We start from the raw sequence: 17753 nt of genomic DNA on the forward strand, positions 1-17753 counted from the left end.
GTGGGTTCCCTGGGGTGGGAGCAGAGGGCTGGGAGCCGGACGCCTGGGTTGTTCAGGGTGGCAGTGCAAGGGTTAAGGCAACAGGAGCCGGATGCCTCCCCCCCCCCCGCACATCTGGACAGATGTGGGGCTGCCGACAGATGCGGGGAGGGGGGGCAGCGGGGGCCGGGCTGGGGCCAGTGCAGCCTCAGTTCCCCTCTGCTGGGCGGGCTCCAGGGCTGGGGGGAGCAGGGGTCAGACGCCTGGGTCCTGTGTGTCCTGGACGGGTGTGTGCGTGTCCCAGACACCTGGGATCTACAGTGTGTGTGTGTGTGTGTGTGTGTGTTGGATGCCTGGGTTCTGTGTGTGTGTGTGTGCGCACGCGCACATATGCACACATCTGCTTGTGTGTCCCCCAGAGACCTGGGTTTTTGAGTGTTTTTTGAGTTCTTTGTCCAGGGCACCTGGGTTCTGGGTATGTGTGTGTGCATGCATGTGTGTGTGTGTGTCTGTGCGCACGCATGCGTGTCCTGGACTTCTGGGTATGTGTGTGTCCCATCTGGGCATGGGTGTGAAAACACGTGTGTATGTGCAAGAGAGAGAGAGAGAGAGAGAGAGAGAGTGTGTGTGTGTGTTCCACATGCCTGGGTTCTGTGTATGTGTGTGTGTACATATGTGTGTCCTGGATACTGGGGCTCTGGGTGTATATGCATGTGTGCACATGTGTTTGTGCATGTGTGCTTATGTGTCCCAGACACCTCAGTCCTGGGTATGTGTGCGTCCCGGATGCCTGGGTTCTATATACACGGGTGTGGGTGTGCACATGGGTGAGTGTGTGTGTGTCCTGGACACCTGGGTTCAATGTGCGTGTCCTGGAGACCTGGGTTCTGTATACACAGGCATGGGTGTGCACACATGTGTCCATGTCCTGGACATCTGGGTTCAGTGTGCGTCTGTCCCAGATGCCTGGGTTCGCTCTGTGTGTGTGTGTGTGTGTGTGCACGTGCCTGGGTCCCATCTACATGTCTCAGATGCCTCAGTGCCATCAACCCACCTCAAACCACCCCATCAAGGACCCCTAACCCTCTCCTGTTGCCCCGGGCATCTCCATCTGTGATTCATTCGCTCCCCCACCCCCTTCCACGGCCATGGGGTGCCGGGTGGGGGTGCAGTGGTGCGTGGAAGGACTTGGCCGCCTCTCCAGGCTCTAACGAGGCTTTGGCTCGTCAACCGCCCTGTAAACATCCCCCTAACACGAACCAGATGGCGTCTGGGCGGCCCCAGCACGCCAGGAGCTTGGCCCGCCGCCGCCTCACGTTCCCCACCGCGGGCCAAAACAACCCGCCTCACGTCGTCTGGTCTCGGCCTCCCGCTTCCCAGGCACGGAGGGCCAGCCGGCCCCGAACGGCCGCCCCCCACCGCGGCGGGGGCTCCCGGAGCAGGGGAGACGGGGAGGTGACTGGTGATGGAGAGGCCCCGGGGGTCTTTCCGTGGCGTCGGGGCATTGCGGGGGGTCCAGAGCTGGAGGGACGCAACTGGTGACGCCCAGCGTGAGCAGGTGTATGGAAAGCCACGACATGACAACACCTCTTGATCATGACGTCGTGTGTTTTTGGGGAGAAACGTGGTGGTTTTGGGGCACTGCATTGGGCTGGAGGTGAAGGGGGGTCTTGACGTGAAGGAGCTCTTGTCTTGGGGAGAAGCTCTCTGGTTTTAGGGCACTTCATTGGGTTCAGAGAGAGACTCTGCTCACCCCCCTTTGATGCCAACCAGTGTCTGAGCAGGGGTATGGGAAGCCAAGACATGGCGATGCCTCTCGATCATGAAGTCGTGTGTGTTTTGGGGGGAGAAATGCTGTGGTTTGGGGGCATTTCTTTGGGTTTGGAGAGTGGCTGCTGACAGCTCTCTGATGTTGGCCAATGCCTGAGAAGGTGTGTGGTACCCAAGACATGAAGATGGCTCTTGATATGGCAGCACGCTCCTTTTGGGGGAGAAACTCCGTGGTTTTAAGGCATTTCAGTGGGCTTGGAGAGAGACTCTACTGGTATCTGTTTGATGCCAACCAGTGTCCGAGCAGGTGTATGGAAAGCCAACAGGCGACAACAGCTCCGGGGCAAGGAACTGCTGTTTTTGGGGGGAAAACTCAGTGATTTGGGGCCGTTTTGTTGGCTTCCTAGTGGGACAGAGACTCCATCTTGGGCAACCTCTCTCCCGATGACATAGCTGGGTCATCACCACGTCTCGCGTTCCCTCGATCGAGGGGGTCGAGTGGCTTTTGGGGGGGGTGGATATGGCTCTTTGGGGTCACATCGTTGCACTCTCATTACCACCCGCTAACTCGTTAACCAGGGCAAACGCCTCTTCCGGTTCCCGAGCGCGTCCCACGACAAGTGAGATGTGAACGTGGCCGACGAGAGATCTTTTTTTGGCGGGGAAACGCGGTGATTTGGCACCTATGGGGGATGGAGACCCTGTGAAGGTCTCACGCCCTCGTCGTGGCCAACTGTGGAGCATATGCGCACATCTCATTTGCCTCTCGTTAAAGACCAGTCATCTTGGGCCCCCCGAGGCCTCTTGTGGAGTCTGTTCTGGGTCTTAGCGTTGGCTCATGGATATTTAATGGCCCTATAAGGAACCTGAAGGCAAAATGTGCTTCTGGGATCAACTCGAGGCTGCGGATTGTCGTGTTACGGGATGTTTCTGGTTTTCATTCACTCTCCGAAAGGGAACGTCCTGCCCGCCAAGCGTTGGCCAAACTCGATGAGCTCCGGATGCCTGGCTTCTCCGGGAGGGGAGTGGGGGCCGGTGGGCGAGAGCGCCAGGGCCTGGGGGCCCGCATGCCTGGGTCCTTCGGGCAGGGGGCAGAGGAGAGAAGAACGATCCCGGGTCCTCCAGACGGCGGAGGAAGGACGACGTGGCCTCCCTCCAGCTGCGTCTATGCCAGGGCTGGGGAACGTGGCCCTGATGCCTGGCTGGTCCCGGGGGTGCTCAGGAGCTCCTTCTGCCCCAGCCCCTTGCGGGGCCGGGCTCCCCCATGAAGTGCAGCTTGGGGATGTGGCGGCGGATCCAGTCCCGGTAGGCCGTCAGGCGGGTGTAGACCCCTGGGCGGTTGCGGACGCCGCAGCCCTCGCCCCAGCTCACGATCCCGGCCAGGGCCCACTGCGAGCCCAGCGGGCACACCAGGGGGCCCCCCGAATCGCCCTGTGGGAAGGACATGGAGCAAGTGAGCGAGCCCCGCCTGCCCCGGATGCCCGGGGACCGGGGAGAGGAGGTGAGTCGGAGCAAGGGGGGCCGGGAGCCCAGACGCCTGGCTCCGGCAGGGGGCTGAGAGCAGAGGGGCCCGGGCGCCCGGGCTGGCACCTTGCATGCGTCCTTCTTGCCCTCAGCGTAGCCAGCGCAGAGCATGTCATCCCGAATGTGGCGGGGCTGAAGCCTGTTGCCGGCGTCCGTCGCATACATGGCGCTGCAGTTCCCGGTGTCGATGATGGGCACAGCCAGCTTCTGCAGGGCTTGGGGGGCTGGCACCTCCTCTGCAGGGGAGGGATGGGGTTGGGGGAGGGGCCTTCCCCACTGCCCCAGGCCCTCCCCTCTCTGCTGCTTAAGCCACACCCCCTTTCTTGGCCCGTCCCTGCCTGTGTCCAACCTGCCAGGCCCTGTCCACATCCACGCCCATCCCTGCTGTGGCCCCGCCCCTCATTCCCAGGCCCCACCCTGAAGGTGCTGCCACCTAGTCTAGGCCCCGCCCCCTCCCTAGGCCATGCCCACAAGAACATCTCTGCCCCCCAGGCCATGCCCCACCCCTCGCCCTCTGTCTCTAGGCCACTGCCCCAGGTAGTGGAGCCATGACCCCTCCCTATCCCTTATCTCTAGCCACACCCCTTCCTCTGTGCCTCACCCACCCACACTGTGGCGAACATCCCTCCCTGGCCACGCCCATCTCCCTCAGGCCACGCCCATCTCACCTGTAGATCCGGCCCTTCCTCCAGGCCCCACCCACCCCCAGTTTGCCCACCCCGCACTGGGCACCTACCACAGCAGCGGAGGTTGCCCCAGCCGGTGACCCAGCAGTTCAGCCCCGGGGGGAAGCGGACCCCGGTGCCCGGGAGGCAGATGGGGCTGACGTAGCGGGTGAAGGTCACAGCCTTGGCCAGGTGCAGCAGGGCCACGTCACCACTGGAGGCCTCGCCGGCGTAGAGCGGGTTCGTGACCACCTGCGCCACCCTTATGTAACAGGCCTGGGGGCCCGGGTTCGAGAGCTGCGTGGCTCCCAGGAGCACCTGGTAGCGGGATGCATTCCTGCACCTGGGAGGGAAGGAGTGGCACCGCTCTGGGGGGCTGCGGTCGGGAGGAAGGGGCACCACCATGGGGGGGCTGCGGTCAGGAGTGACGGGCACCGCTGTGGCGGGGGAGCTGGTACTCACGCGGCAAAGCAGTGGGCGGCCGTGACAACCCACCGGGGGGCCACCAGGGACCCTCCGCAGAGGTGGACCCCGTCCCGCCGGATGCTGACCTGCCACGGGAACTCCCCCGGCCTCGCGTCCTGCCCCTCCACAATACGGTTCAGGCTCCCGCTTGGACGCCCGCACCCTGGGGAGACACAGCGGGGGCGGGAGGGGCAGCGGGCTACCTGGATGCCCAGGTTCTCCAGGACAGGAGCGGGTCTGGGGGTGACTGCAGGGGACCCAAGAGGCCATACATGGGTCCTGCAGGAGGAGAGTCGAGCAGCCCCTTAGTGTTGAGGGTCATGGAGAAGGGTAAGCTCCCGGACAGCTGGGGTCCCTGGGGGGCGCTGTGGGGGAGGGGCCACAGCAGGGGTGCCTGGGAACCCAGACACCGGGGTCTCTTGGGCCTCACCTGGGTTGTCTTGGCACCAAGCCGCCCCTGGGAGGGAGGAAGAGAGAGGTCAGTTTGTGCCCCCTTTGCGCCCCCCACTGCCATGTCCCGGGGCCTCCCCTCCCTCCCCTAGTTGCTGGGCCCTCCAGACCTCCACCCTGCCCTGGCAGCTAGGACCTCGTCAGAGATGCACATCCCAATGAGCCGCTCCTCCTAACGAGCTCCTCCTGACCGGGACACCACAGCCCTCCCCCGCACGCCCAGGGCCCAATCACAGCTCCCCGTAGGGTCGTTGCTGCCTTGCCAGCCTGGCCTGGGGAGGGCGGCCTGCTAGATGAGAGCAGGGGGTGCTGGGAAGGTGGCGGGGAGGAGACGGAAGACTGGATGGAAGGGGTGCACCTCACATACCTTTCCATCTCTCTGTCCGTCCATCCCCATAGACACCCCTCCCTCCCTCCCTCCACCCTCCGACTGTTCCTCCATCCACCTCCCCATCCATCCAGGCATTGACCCCCCCCTAGACCCCCTGGCCTATCCATTCGTCTGTCCATCCTTCCATCCATCCAGGCACTGACCCCCATAGACCCCCTGGTCCACCCCCCCCTCCATTCCTCCATCCATGGGACATCTCAGGCCCTGGCAGGGGGGCCTCACTCCCACTGTCCAACCAGGGAGATGGGATGGAGGAGCCCATCTGCTCCCTACTCCTGGGGCCTGGGCCTTGTGGTGTGACTCCACTGAACGACTTGCTGCCCGTGCAAGGAAGGAGGCCACCTCGCCCCTCCCCCGGCCTGGATTCACACCTGGGTGGGACCGCTTCCTTACTCTCCTTACTCTGGGTGCTCAGGCTCCTAGGACCTCCTGCTGTTACCAGCAGGCCTCACTGCCCTCCCGGAGAACCCAGGCACCCAGGCTGGCAGGAAAGGAGGGCCGTAGAGAAGGGATAAGGGGGTAGGGGGTCTTCCTTACCAAGTAGCAGCCCCACAAGGAGGACCCAGGCATCCAGGCTGCCCACCATGCTGCCCTGTATCTACTCCGACTGGGATCCCCGGGCACCCCTGCTGTGCCGGGCGTCACCCAGGCCCGGTTATATCCCGCCTAGCTCAGAATGTCGCCCGACGAGTTCGACACCATGGAGATGCCCAAAGGGATCAGCCAATGACGGCCTTGCCCCTAGGTGGGGAGGTGGAATCAGGACCCAGCATGCTCCAGGGAGTGGTGGCATTTTGAGGGCCCAGGAAGAAGCATTGGGTTGTGCCACCACGAGCCAATAGGTCCCGTTTGAAACTTGATGCCGTGGAGATGCCCAAAGAGGTCAGCCAACGACAGCCTTGTTCATCACTGGCATCGGGACCCAGGATGCCCCAGGGAGACGTATCGGTGGTTGGATTTGGTGAGACCCACATACCCCCATGGGCCAATGGGAAGAGAGTCGGAGGTTTGGGTGGATCCTCTGGATGATCCTTCTCCTCCACTGTCGGCCTCACTGGGGGGTGGATTGGCACAGCCATTGGTCACTGCAGCTAGGGACCTGCCCATTGGCAGTGTGGACCAGCGCCGGCATTGGGGGAGACGTCCAAAGAGAGCTGAGGGCACAGAGGTCCCGCCCCTCTCCAGTGGGGAGGTGGGGTGAGGATTGGAGGTGGGGTGATGGGGGAGCCCCAGGAGGAGGTACGGGGTCCATGCACAGTAGTTTGGAGGGCTGGATGAAAGGGGGGAGGGGCTAGCCCCAACCCCATCCCGAGCTCAGAAACAACCCACCCCTCGCCCCCACCTCCAGTCCAGATCTCCCAGAGATCTCAGGTGTCCGGGCACCCAGCCTCTCCCTCTCCCCTCACTTGGACAGAGCACCTCATGTTCTCCCCACCCCTCATACAACCACAGCCCTGGTGCCCCCCATATCTCCAAGCATCCTCCATCTGCTGGGGTAGTATCACTGATGGTATCCTGACAGCGTGTGTGGAGATGGTGGTGGTGGGGGTAGGGCTAATCCACCCCTGACCCCACCTGATAGTGGTCTAATGTACCCCACTGAGCTCTCAAGGGGCCGTATCCAGGGTGGGTACCCAAATTAATACCCCAGCAACAGCCTGTGGCATGGGGGTAGTAGCACCCGCTGATGCCCCAATGCTGAACCCATTGCTGGCCTCTCTGGGGGTTGGGCATTGGGTATAAGTGCCAGGTGCTGTGCAATACCCTCATGCCAAGGTGGATAAGGTACTGGGGTATTAGTGTCAGATGCTGCACGTCCCTGCCTTCCCCCCAACCCGGCCCAAGCGCTCCAGTGAGCCCGCCCAGGGACATGGGGTGAGTCACAAATTGGACCCAGGTGTCCTGGCACCCAGCCAGGCCCCCGCCTTAACCGCAGCAATCAAGAATATTCCTTCTCCTTAAAAAGCTATGGGAGATTTTTTCCCTCGGAAATTACCTTTGCCCTTGGGGCACCTGGATCCTCTGGGTGAGGGGGGTGGGATGAGAGGAGGGAGGTGGGAGCCTGGACACCTGGGTTCCCTGGGGAGGGGAGTGGGGGCTGATGGGAATGAGAGTAGGTCGGATGCCTGGGTGCTTTGCCCAGGACATGACCTGAACCAAATATAGTCCTCCCCTGAGCTGGGGGCATCGGGTGGGGGCTGAAACCTCCCCAGGGCCGGGTGGGTGCATCATTAGGGCTAATTACCTGTCAGGGCCTCAGGGCAAGGAGGGGCACAGCCTGGGGCAGAGGGGCAGGGGTAGGGTTGGGTTGAAGGCTGTGTGGAGGGGGCAGGGGGATGGGGTGGTGCCTGGATGGGGAGAGATGAGGGGCCCTGCATCCGTCCTCTGATAACCCTCCCTCTTTCCTTCCATCCATCCGACAACCCTCTATATGTCTCCATCCATTCTTCCATCCTCTGATAACCCTCTAGCTCCATCCATCCATCCATCCATCCATCCATCCATCCATCCATCCATCCATCCAATAACCCTCTATATCCCTCTCTCCCTGCATCCATCCATCCCCATGCCTTCCCTCTTCCCTTCCTTCATCCATCTCCTCATCGTTCCACCCGCCTGAGCACCCCCATCCCCCGATCAGTTCCCTCCATTCTCATGCACCCTTCCACCCTTCCCTCCACCCCTTCTGGCTCGAAGGCGTCACCTGGGGCTTGATGGGAGGAGAAGGCCGGGGACAGGGCAGGGCTCTTTTGATTCCTTCATCATCCGGGCAGGTCGTGGGTGGGGACAGAACGTGGGGGCGGGGGCAGGGCCAGGATAAGCCAACCGGGCTAGGCCCCGGAAGTGGCTGGGTGGGATCAAGGGCCCAGGAGTCACCCAGGGGTGAGAGCAGGAGAGGCTGGGAACCCGGACACCTGGGTTCTCTGGGAGAGGAATGGAAGCTGGTGGGTGATGGGAGGTGCCTGGATGCCTGGGTTCATTCCAGTGCTTTGTGTTCGACTCAGTAGCACCCAGTCTCCTTCTCTCTTTCCTCAGGACCAATCCTCTCCTGCCATGACCCTTCCCGGGGCTAGACCCTTCTCTGCGTTCCTCCAATTCCTGTCCATCAGGCCTGTTCCACAAGTCCCGCCCACACCCTGAGGTGAGCTCCACAGGGTCTTGCCCCCTGGATTAAGCATCAGTTGGCCCCCAGCACCCATATCTCCTGGTCCAGTGCTGGTTCTCAGTCACGTGACTTTCTCAACCAGCCAATCCAGAAGCAAACTGTGATCCTCTCCCAGCTCCCATACCCCAATGGGATCCCTCTGGATACCTGGGTCCTCTCCCAGGTACATGAGGGCTGGTAGGTCCAAGGCTTGGCCAACTCTTTGTCTGGGCTGGTTCAGCCAATGGGATCAAACCACCCATCCAGTGGCCAGGAGACCCTTTCCTTGACCTTCATATCCCACTGGGATTTCCTGGACACATTTCATAATGTGTATGAGGATGACTCATAACGTGTATATGACATGGCCAATCCCAGCCAATGGGATGAAACCACCCAACTTGTTAGCCAGTGAAGACCCTTTATGGGCCCCCCATATCCCAGTGGGATCCCTTGGGATGCCTGGGTTCTCCCCCAGGCAGGGGAGGGCAGTGGGGGTTGGTGGGCCCAAGAGTTGGCCAACCCCTTGTCTGGGTTGGTTCCAACATGGCCATCCCAGCCAATGGGATGAAGCCAGCCCATGCAGTGGCCAACTGAGACCCACTCCCAGCCTCCATAGCCCCGCTGTCTGGACACCTGGGTTCTCTCCCGGGAGGGGAGAGGGGGGTTCAACACTTCGCCAGCCCCTTACTTGAGCTGCTTCAGATCCCGCCCCCAGGGTTGAGGTGACTTCCAGAGGGTGCTACAGTCCTCTGGCACCTTTCTGGCTTCTGCAACACCCCCTGCTCCCAGCAGAGACTTCCACCTGGGAGATCAGGGCAGCGCTGCCTAGTGGTCTTGTGCAACTGGTTGGGCGAGTCTTTCCAGGGGATTATCTATCTGCCGTGGTAGTTTCCTAGGTTGGCTTCACAGCACCCTGGCCTGGGGCTGGAAAGGCTGCTGAGTTGGGGGAGCTGGGATTGGCTAGCCCCACCCAGGTCCCGGTCACTCCTCCCATGCCAATGGGTATTCAGTCTGAACCCTACCAATGTCACCCATTCAATCGGGGATGGACACCACCTCACAAGGCCACATCCAGACTTTTTTCATTTGGTTTTAATAATTAACACAAGAAAGAACACAGGATTCATGCCCTGAGCAAGCGGGGGTTGGATAGGGCCCCCCGGCTGCCCTCCCTTGCTCTGCCCCGCTTCTCCTCCACCAAAAGGGGCTTCCAAAGGGCTCCTGGCCCTCACACGAGGTAGGACAGTGTAACACATGCCCGTTTTACAGACGGGTAAACTGAGGCATGGGGGAGGGTGGCCAGGATCTACAACTCGCCTGTAGTCACACAGCAGAGGCTGGAAGACGTGCTGTTACCCTGAGGACCAGACCCTGCTCTTCTCCCTGAGATGGGGTGAAAGAACCCAGGTGTCCGGGTTCCCCACCCCTGTCCGTGTACCCGCCTGCCCGGATTTGCTCTAATGACTAGACCCCACTCCCTGGCATAAGATAGACAGATCCCCGGTATTTGGGGCCCACTCCCTTCCCTGAGCTGGGAGACAACCCAGGCAACCCTGGCCCCCCAGAACTTGTGCTTTAACCTAGCAGGCCCCATTCCCCTCCCTGAGCTGGGATAGAACCCAGGTGTCCTGGCAGCTCTACCCACTAGACCCTACTCTCCCCTCCCTCCCGCCTCCTTTGATACATAGCAGCATATCCCCAGAGACTACCTGTAGGTATGAAAGGGACCGGACACATGTGATGGTCCCCTTTAGCTCTGCCCCACGGATAGGTTATTATAGATGTGACACAAGAGGAAGTGACTTCTAGCTGAAGCTGGTTTGTTGGATGGATGGATGGATGGATGGATGGATGGACTGGATCATTGGGTGGATGGACTCGTTCATTGGATGGAGGGAGGGAGGGGGGATGGATGGACTGGTTCATTGGGTGGGTGGATGAATGGATGGATTGGTCGATGGGTGGGTGGGTGGATGGATGGACAGACAAAGGACCCCTATGAAAGGAGGTAGATGGAAGGGTGGGTGGTTGGGTGACTGGCTGGATGGACACAGGACCCCCATAGAGGTAGGTAGATGTGTGGGTAGATGGATGTATGGATGTGGATTATGTAGATGGATGGATGGAGGCTATGTGGATGGATGGCTCTGTTGCCCCACCCCCTGCCCAAGCCCCACCCCCATCTCACTCTAAACCATCCCCTCCAGCACCAGAAGGCAATGCAAGGGACCCCACGCCATACCCCTGTGCCCTCTCCCTGCCTAGATCTGGCCTAGGACCAACCCCAGGGTCAGCAGGAGAGCCAAGATGGGGCCCCTTGCCTTGTCCCTGGCACCGTCCTTGGTATCCGAGACCTCCACGAACTCAATGTTGGGGATGTGGCGGTGGATCCAGTCCTGGTAGAACGTCAGGCGGGTGTAGACGCCTGGGCGGTTGCGTACGGCACAGCCCTCGCCCCAGCTGACGATGCCGGCGAGGAGCCACTCACTGGAGACCTTACAGACGAGGGGGCCACCTGAGTCACCCTGGGGGGAGCGGGAGAGCCGGGGTCATGGGCAGGAGATGGAGGAAGAGGAAGATGGAGGGAGGTTCTGGTTCATTGAATGGATGGATGGACATACTGGTTCAATGGACAGCTGGACAGATGGATGAAGTGGGGATGGATGGATGGGACATGGGGGGATGGAGGGATGAATGGAGGGAGGGATGGATGGATAGAGAATGAATCAACAGAGGAAGCATAGGAGATGTGTAGTGTGTGGCTGCTGGTCAGTTGGATTTGTGTGTGTGTGTGTGTGTGTGTGTGTGCATGAGGCACAGATGCCTGGGTTTAGTGTGTGTGTGTGTGTGTGTGTGTGTGTGTGTGTAGGGAGTAGGTGGGGATTGGACACCTGGGTCCCGTGTGTGTGGGTGGGGATCAGAGTATCCCACCATCCCTCCATTGCCCCCAATCTGCTCCATGGTCCTAGTGTCCCACCGCTTTACCCACACTTGGGCCCAGGGATTGGAGCCTTGGGGAAATGGTTGGAGCCAGGACAGGGAGGGGGAGATGGGCCCAGGAGGGTGATCTCAGGGGGCCCGGACTCCTGGGTCCCCCCAGCCTCACCTTGCAGGTGTCCTTCATGCCCTCAGCATAGCCAGCGCACATCATGTCGTCTTGGATGTCCTTGCGGGGCAGGGCCTTACCCATGTCCTTGTTGTACAGGTTCTGGCAGGTCTTCTGGTCCATGATGGGCACCTGGAGCTCCTGGAGCGTCTGGGGGGCTGGCAGGTCCTCTACCCAAGACCAGACACAGAGGTGAGGGGCCTTGGCCCAAATCCCTGCATCCCTCTCACCTCCCCCCACCAACCAGGGAAGAGCTGGCACACCCGTGACACCCCCTGGGTCCCCATGTTGGTGGCTGGATGGGGGTTGAGCTTCTATCCATCAAGATGGGTTCAATTTATCAAGACATTTTTTGCAGGGGGGGGGCGTGTTTTGGGAGGGCTGCTTTTCATTAGGTTGTGTTTTGGGGGGCGCAGGTGTTTTCAGGGGCTGGTTTTCATTGGGTTGGGTGTTGGTGGCTGAATGGGGCTGAGCTTCCATCCATCAAGATGGGTTCAATTTATCAAAGCAATTTTTGCGGGCATGGGTGGGTATTTTCAGGGGCTGGTTTTCATTGGGTTGAGACAACCAGGTCTGGATCAATCAAGCCTTGATTAATTGGGCTTTGATTAATGGGCCTGGAGGTCAACCATTGCGAACATCCCCGAATGGCTTATTGACATGTGACAGCCGGGATTTGATTTGCCCACCTGATTCAGCCCTTGAGCGCTAAGGACTGGCGCTCAATTCGTGCCTCTGAATGCATGGCTGAATCGGGCTTGGGACGTGATTACTATGCCCGAATCGCCGGCGGGATTCCCAACGACTGGGTTTCGATTGAAACCGTGCCGATTGGAACTCGATTAACGTGTCTGACGGGTTGGGTTTCAGCCACCGAGGCGGAGCGGTCTCTCGAACTGGCACAACCAGGTTTCAGGTAAATACATCTGAATTGTGAGCCGAATTTAGAGGATCAGCTTGTGATTAAAATGTCTGAATTGTCCATTTAGGTGGGTTGCAATGAATACGGGCCTGAATCCTTGATGACATTCTGGTTGAAATGTGATGATTGGGTCTCCATTAAAATGTCTGAGATGTCCATTGGAACAGTGGAGATCGGTGCTCGGTTAACATTCCTGAATCGTTGATGGAATAATGGTTGATATTTGATGAATGGGTCTTGATTAACGAGTCTAAAGCATTAATTTGAATGTTGCCAAATCAGGTTTCAATTAACGAGTCTGGATTTTTCTCTTGAACTGTAACAATTGGATTTCAGGGAAATGTATCTGAATTTTGATCATTGGGTGGTGATTAAAATGTCTGAGCTGCCCATCGGAATGGCGGAGATCAGAATTTGATTCATGTGCCTGAATCATTGGCTGAATTCTGGATGTTTGGGTCTTCATTAGTGAGTCTGAACAGTTGATTTGAAAGTTGCCAAATCCGGTTCCAATTAACGAGCCTGAGTTTTTTCCTGAATTTTAATCACTGGATCTGGGTATATATATCCAAGTTGTTAGCTGAATTTCAATCATCAGGTGGCGATTAAAATGTCTGAGCTGCCCATTGGAATGGTGGAGATTGGAGTTTGATTAACGTGCCTGAATCGTTGACAGAAATTTGGTTGGAATTGCATGATTGGGTCTTGATTAACAAGCCTGAACGGCTGATGTGAATGTTGCCAAATCCAGTTGCAGTTAATGAGCCTGAATTTTTTCTCTTGAATTTGAACAACAGGATGCCAAGCGTGCCGCACGGTACATATATCATGCCATTCACCGCGCAGGCGCTCACGAAATGTAGACTGGCCAAGTGGGATCACCCAATTAGCTGGCTTGTTGTGCAGTAGATGCAAAGTAATTCTTGCGCCACAAAAATGGCTGTCCAGGTACAAAGCGAGGTGACCTGCTACAAAGCGAGTGCTTGGAAATGTGTCATGACTTTGTAGCTGGGCTTTCGTTTGACCGTGCAGCAGGGCTGCTATGAATCATGGGTAGGATTTTGATGCTGGGGTCTCAATTAAAAGGCCTGAATCACCCGTTTGAATGTTGATGGTTTGGTGGTTCGGATCTTGGCTCTTTGACTCGGAGAGACCGAATTTCGAGGGACAATTCAGAGGGGATAGATGAAACGATGCAGAAGAGGGACACTGGCTGCTGTGGTTCCCGGGGGCGGGGCTACAGGTCGGGAGTGAGGGGCAGGCTATGGTGTTAGGTCTGTATCGTGTCAGGGTTGAAGGTAGAGTTTAGATTATGGCCGTATGGGATGATTCATAGATTGTAAGGCCGCCAGGGACCTTGAAAGATCATCCGGTCCAGGCCCTGCACCAAGCAGGAAAGACAACTGGGGTCGGGTGACCCCAGCAAGGTGACCATCCAGTCTCCTCTGTTGTTATAGACCTAATCCTGCCTGAGGCAGGTGTGTGGATTAGATTACTTCTGAAGGTCCTGTCCATCCCGACTTTTCTATGGCTCTATAACACATCTATGGAGACGGAGACGGGGTCGGGGGTAGGGGTGGGGGTGGGTTGTGGGTATGGATGGAGGGGATACATAGGTGTGGATGGATGGATAGATAGATAGGTAGGGGATGGATGGATGGACAGATGGGCACATGGACAGACATAGGACACCCCATGGACGGAGGTGGATGGACACAGGACCCCCCCCCCATAGAGATGGATGGATGGATGGATGGATGGAGTTCATAGAGATGGGCAGATGGATGGATGAATGAGGGGGATATGTGGGGAAGGATGGATGAACTGGCAGATGGATAGATAGATGAATGGACACGTGGGGCTGGAGGGATGGATGGAGGCTCTGTAGAGATGGATGGATGTGCACAGAACCACCACAGAGGTAGGTAGGTGGGTGGGTGGGTGGGTAGATGGATGGATGGATGGATGGAGAGAGGATGTGGAGATGGATGGATGAAGGGGCATGTAGGGATGCATGGATGGATGCTTAGGGGGTTCATGGAGATGGATGGATGGACGGATGGAGAGCCGGATAGATGAAAGGGACACGGATGGATGGATGGATGGATGGATGGATGGATGGATGGATGGATGGATGGATGGATGGATGGATGGATGGAGGGCCCTCCACGACTGCAGGGCTGCCTGGCAGGCAGGGACGGCAGGACACACAAACCCATGCCCCATTTTGGGGCCTCCAGGCTAGGCCCAGAATCCGACTTACCTCCTTCCCGGATATTCCCCCAGCCGGTGACCCAGCACATCATGCCGGGGGGGAACCGGACACTGGCGGCGGGCAGGCAGATGGGCAGGATGTAGTCGGAGTACCGCACCACCCTCCGCAGCTCCACCAGGGCGATGTCACCGCTCGTGGCCTCGCCGGCATAGCGGGAGTTGACGATGATGCGTGTGACGTGCATGGGCACCTTATGGTCCTGGTTGCTCTCCAGCTTGTAGGCTCCCAGCAGCACCATGTATTGGGAGGGGTCCTTGCTCCTGGTACCCGGGAGAGAGGAAGGGGAGAGGTTATTGGGAAGCGGTGGGGGCTGCAGGTGGGGAGTGAGGGACATCACGGGGGGGGGCGTGCTGGTACTCACGCCTGGAAGCAGTGGGCAGCCGTGATGACCCACTGGGGCGCGATGAGGGACCCCCCGCAGAGGTGCCTCTTGTGCCGCCACAGGCTAACCTGCCAGGGCCACTCCCCCTCGGCCGAGTCCTCGCCCCCCACGTTGCGGTTCAGGGTCCAGGGCCTCCCGCACGCTGCGGAGGGGAGAAGGGGAGGGGGGTCAGCCGCTTCCAGAGAGCCCAGGCGCCTGGGCCCCTGCCCCTCCCCTACCAGAGAAACTAGAACTAGTAGAGCTCGTCCTCTACCAGCCCTCCCAGCACCCCCTGCTCTCCCTCCCCTCCCCTCCCCTCCCAGAGAGCCTTTAGAGCTAGTAGAGCTCGTCCTCTACCAGCTTCGCCCATCCCACCCCCAGCCCAGCTCCCCTCCCAGAGAACCCAGGGGTCTGGGCTCGCACCCCTCTGTCCCACCTCACCTCCAGCCCCCCCCAGCCGTGTTGGGCTCCAGTTGGCTGATGTAAGCCAGCTGGCTCCGTCCCCAAGAGCTGGCAAAGTTCAGCAGGGCAGTAGAGAAAGGGTTAATGGGATGGGTACTCACGCTGGTTGGAGCGGTTCAACGGGGTGTGGGGAACTAGGGGGCAGAGAAGAGGGGGTGAGACCCTAGCAGAGAACCCGGGGCGTCCGGGCACCCAGCCACCCCCGCATGTGCCCTCGACTGGCTTCATCCCTTTGCTGGCAGCTGCCTCCCAGCCTGGGGCGGGGCGGGGCGGGGCAGGGCGGGGCGGGGCGGGGCGGGGGGGGCAGCATCTGGGAAGGAGCCCAGAAACTCCCAACACGCCTGGGTGAGTCATGGGAGCCAGGAATGGACCCACGCGTCTGGGACACACACACACACACACACACACACACACCCCCCTCCCACCCCCTCGGCATCTGGGACACAGGCACACAACCCAGGTCTCCAGGACACGGACAAACGCACACATACCTAGAGGTCTGCGATGTGAGTGCACACAGACACACACACATTGCAAGAGGTGTCTGGGACTCAAACACAAACACAACCCACGTGTCAGGTATACACACCTACACGCCCACAATCCAGGTGTCCAGGACACACACACACACACACACACACACACACACACAGCATGGGAGGTGTTGGGAATACAAACACGCACATAACCCAAGCATCTGGGCCACACACACATACACAACCCAGGTGTCTGGGACACGCACACAAAATGCCGGATTGGCCCGGGACACAAACACACACCCAACCCAGGTCTCTGGTACACACCCACACCCAGGTGTCCAGGCCACATGCACACACTCAAGCCAGGCATCTGGGCCACACACACACTCATATACACAGAATCCAGGTGTCCAAGACACACACGCACACATCGTGGGGGGTGTCTGTGACAACACCCCCCTGGTATCTGGGACACGCACAAAAACACATGCACACACGCACATACAACATGGGAGGCATCTGGGACACAGAGACACGCACACAACCCAGGCATCTGGGACAAATACACACACGCACACGCACACATGCACGCACCCCCAGGTGTCTGGGCTCCCAGCCCGCTCTCCCCCCTCTTCCCTGCCAGAGAACCTAGGCCTCCCGGCTCCTAACTTTAACCCCTAGGCTCCCACTCCTGGTGGACCCAGGCATCCTCTGACCCACAGGATCCCACCCTCCTCCCAAGGAATCGGGCTCCCAGAACCCCCTGCTCCCACCCCCGGCCCAGAGAACCCAGGTGTCCGGGCTCCTAATCCCCCACCCCCCCAGAGAAGCCAGGCATCTGAGGATCCCAACCCTAACCCTAACTATACCCCTAACCCTAACCTTAACCATAACCGTCCCAACCCCTGCCCCTACGAGCCCTTCTACCCCACCCCAGAAAACCCAGGCATCTGGGCTCCAGGCCGCCCATGCTCCCACCTCCCCTCACCCCCAGAGAAGCCCGGGCGTTTGGGTCTCACCGAGGCCGCGGGTGCGAGTCCCATTGCAGCCGGTGCCAAAGGTCCTGGGCCCCTGCCCCGCAGCCAGGCCCAGCACCAGCAGCAGCAAGGCCCCGCAGCCCTCCCCCATCCCGCAGCTGCCCGGTGGGTCCCCCCTCCACCGGAGATGGGACCCAGGAATCCCTGTGGGGCGGCGGGAGCCTAAATACCCTGGCGGGGTGGGGCCTGGAGCTGTCTGACGGGTTCCAGCAGGGAGGGGAGGGAAGCCAGGAGGGAGGGAAGCCAGGAGTCCGGGCTGGGAACCCCAGGAGGGTGGGGGGGGTGTCTTGTCCCTGTCTGGAGAGCCCAGGCATCTGGGCTCCCAAATCCCCTAATCCCACGCACCCACACCCGAAGAAGCCAGGTGTCTGGGAAGCCAACCCTAACCCTAATTATACCCCTAACCCTAACCTTGTCCATAACCCGACCCCTAACCCCAGACCCTATGGGCTCTTCTATTCCCTCCCCAGAGAACCCCGGTGGCCGGGCTCCCAGCATGCCCTGCTCTCACCCCCTAGCCCCCCTCCCCTCCCAGAGAACCCAGGGATCTGGGGCCCTAACCCTAATTCTACCCCAAACCTAATTGTAACCATAGCCCGACCCCTAACCCCATGGGCTCTTCTACCCCCTCTCCCAGAGAACCCAGGTGTCCAGGTTCCCAGAATCCCCTGCTCCTGCTCTCCCACACCCCAGGGAACCCAGGCATCCAGGACCCCAAC

General features: G+C 59.6%; 2 protein-coding genes across 2 annotated transcripts; both read right to left on the reverse strand.

Annotated features, from left to right (window-relative positions):
• Positions 1 to 2312: 2312 nt before the first annotated feature.
• On the reverse strand, positions 2313 to 5830 carry LOC109285094 (serine protease 27). The gene is made up of 7 exons (XM_059731299.1): positions 5782 to 5830; positions 4834 to 4860; positions 4401 to 4566; positions 4010 to 4281; positions 3340 to 3509; positions 2998 to 3180; positions 2313 to 2432 (listed from the first exon to the last, which is right to left on the reverse strand). Exons 1-7 carry the CDS (start codon positions 5828 to 5830, stop codon positions 2313 to 2315), a joined length of 987 nt encoding a protein of 328 aa, XP_059587282.1.
• Positions 5831 to 9466: 3636 nt separating this feature from the next.
• LOC102574549 (serine protease 27) lies at positions 9467 to 17147 on the reverse strand. The gene is made up of 6 exons (XM_006274691.4): positions 17017 to 17147; positions 15620 to 15652; positions 15057 to 15219; positions 14684 to 14955; positions 11499 to 11668; positions 9467 to 10917 (listed from the first exon to the last, which is right to left on the reverse strand). The coding sequence occupies exons 1-6, from the start codon at positions 17123 to 17125 to the stop codon at positions 10654 to 10656; spliced, it is 1011 nt and encodes a 336-aa protein (XP_006274753.1). The 5' UTR covers positions 17126 to 17147; the 3' UTR covers positions 9467 to 10653.
• Between the last annotated feature and the right edge of the window lie 606 nt (positions 17148 to 17753).

This window comes from Alligator mississippiensis, chromosome 7 (assembly GCF_030867095.1).
Source record: "Alligator mississippiensis isolate rAllMis1 chromosome 7, rAllMis1, whole genome shotgun sequence".
Lineage (NCBI taxonomy): Eukaryota > Metazoa > Chordata > Crocodylia > Alligatoridae > Alligator > Alligator mississippiensis.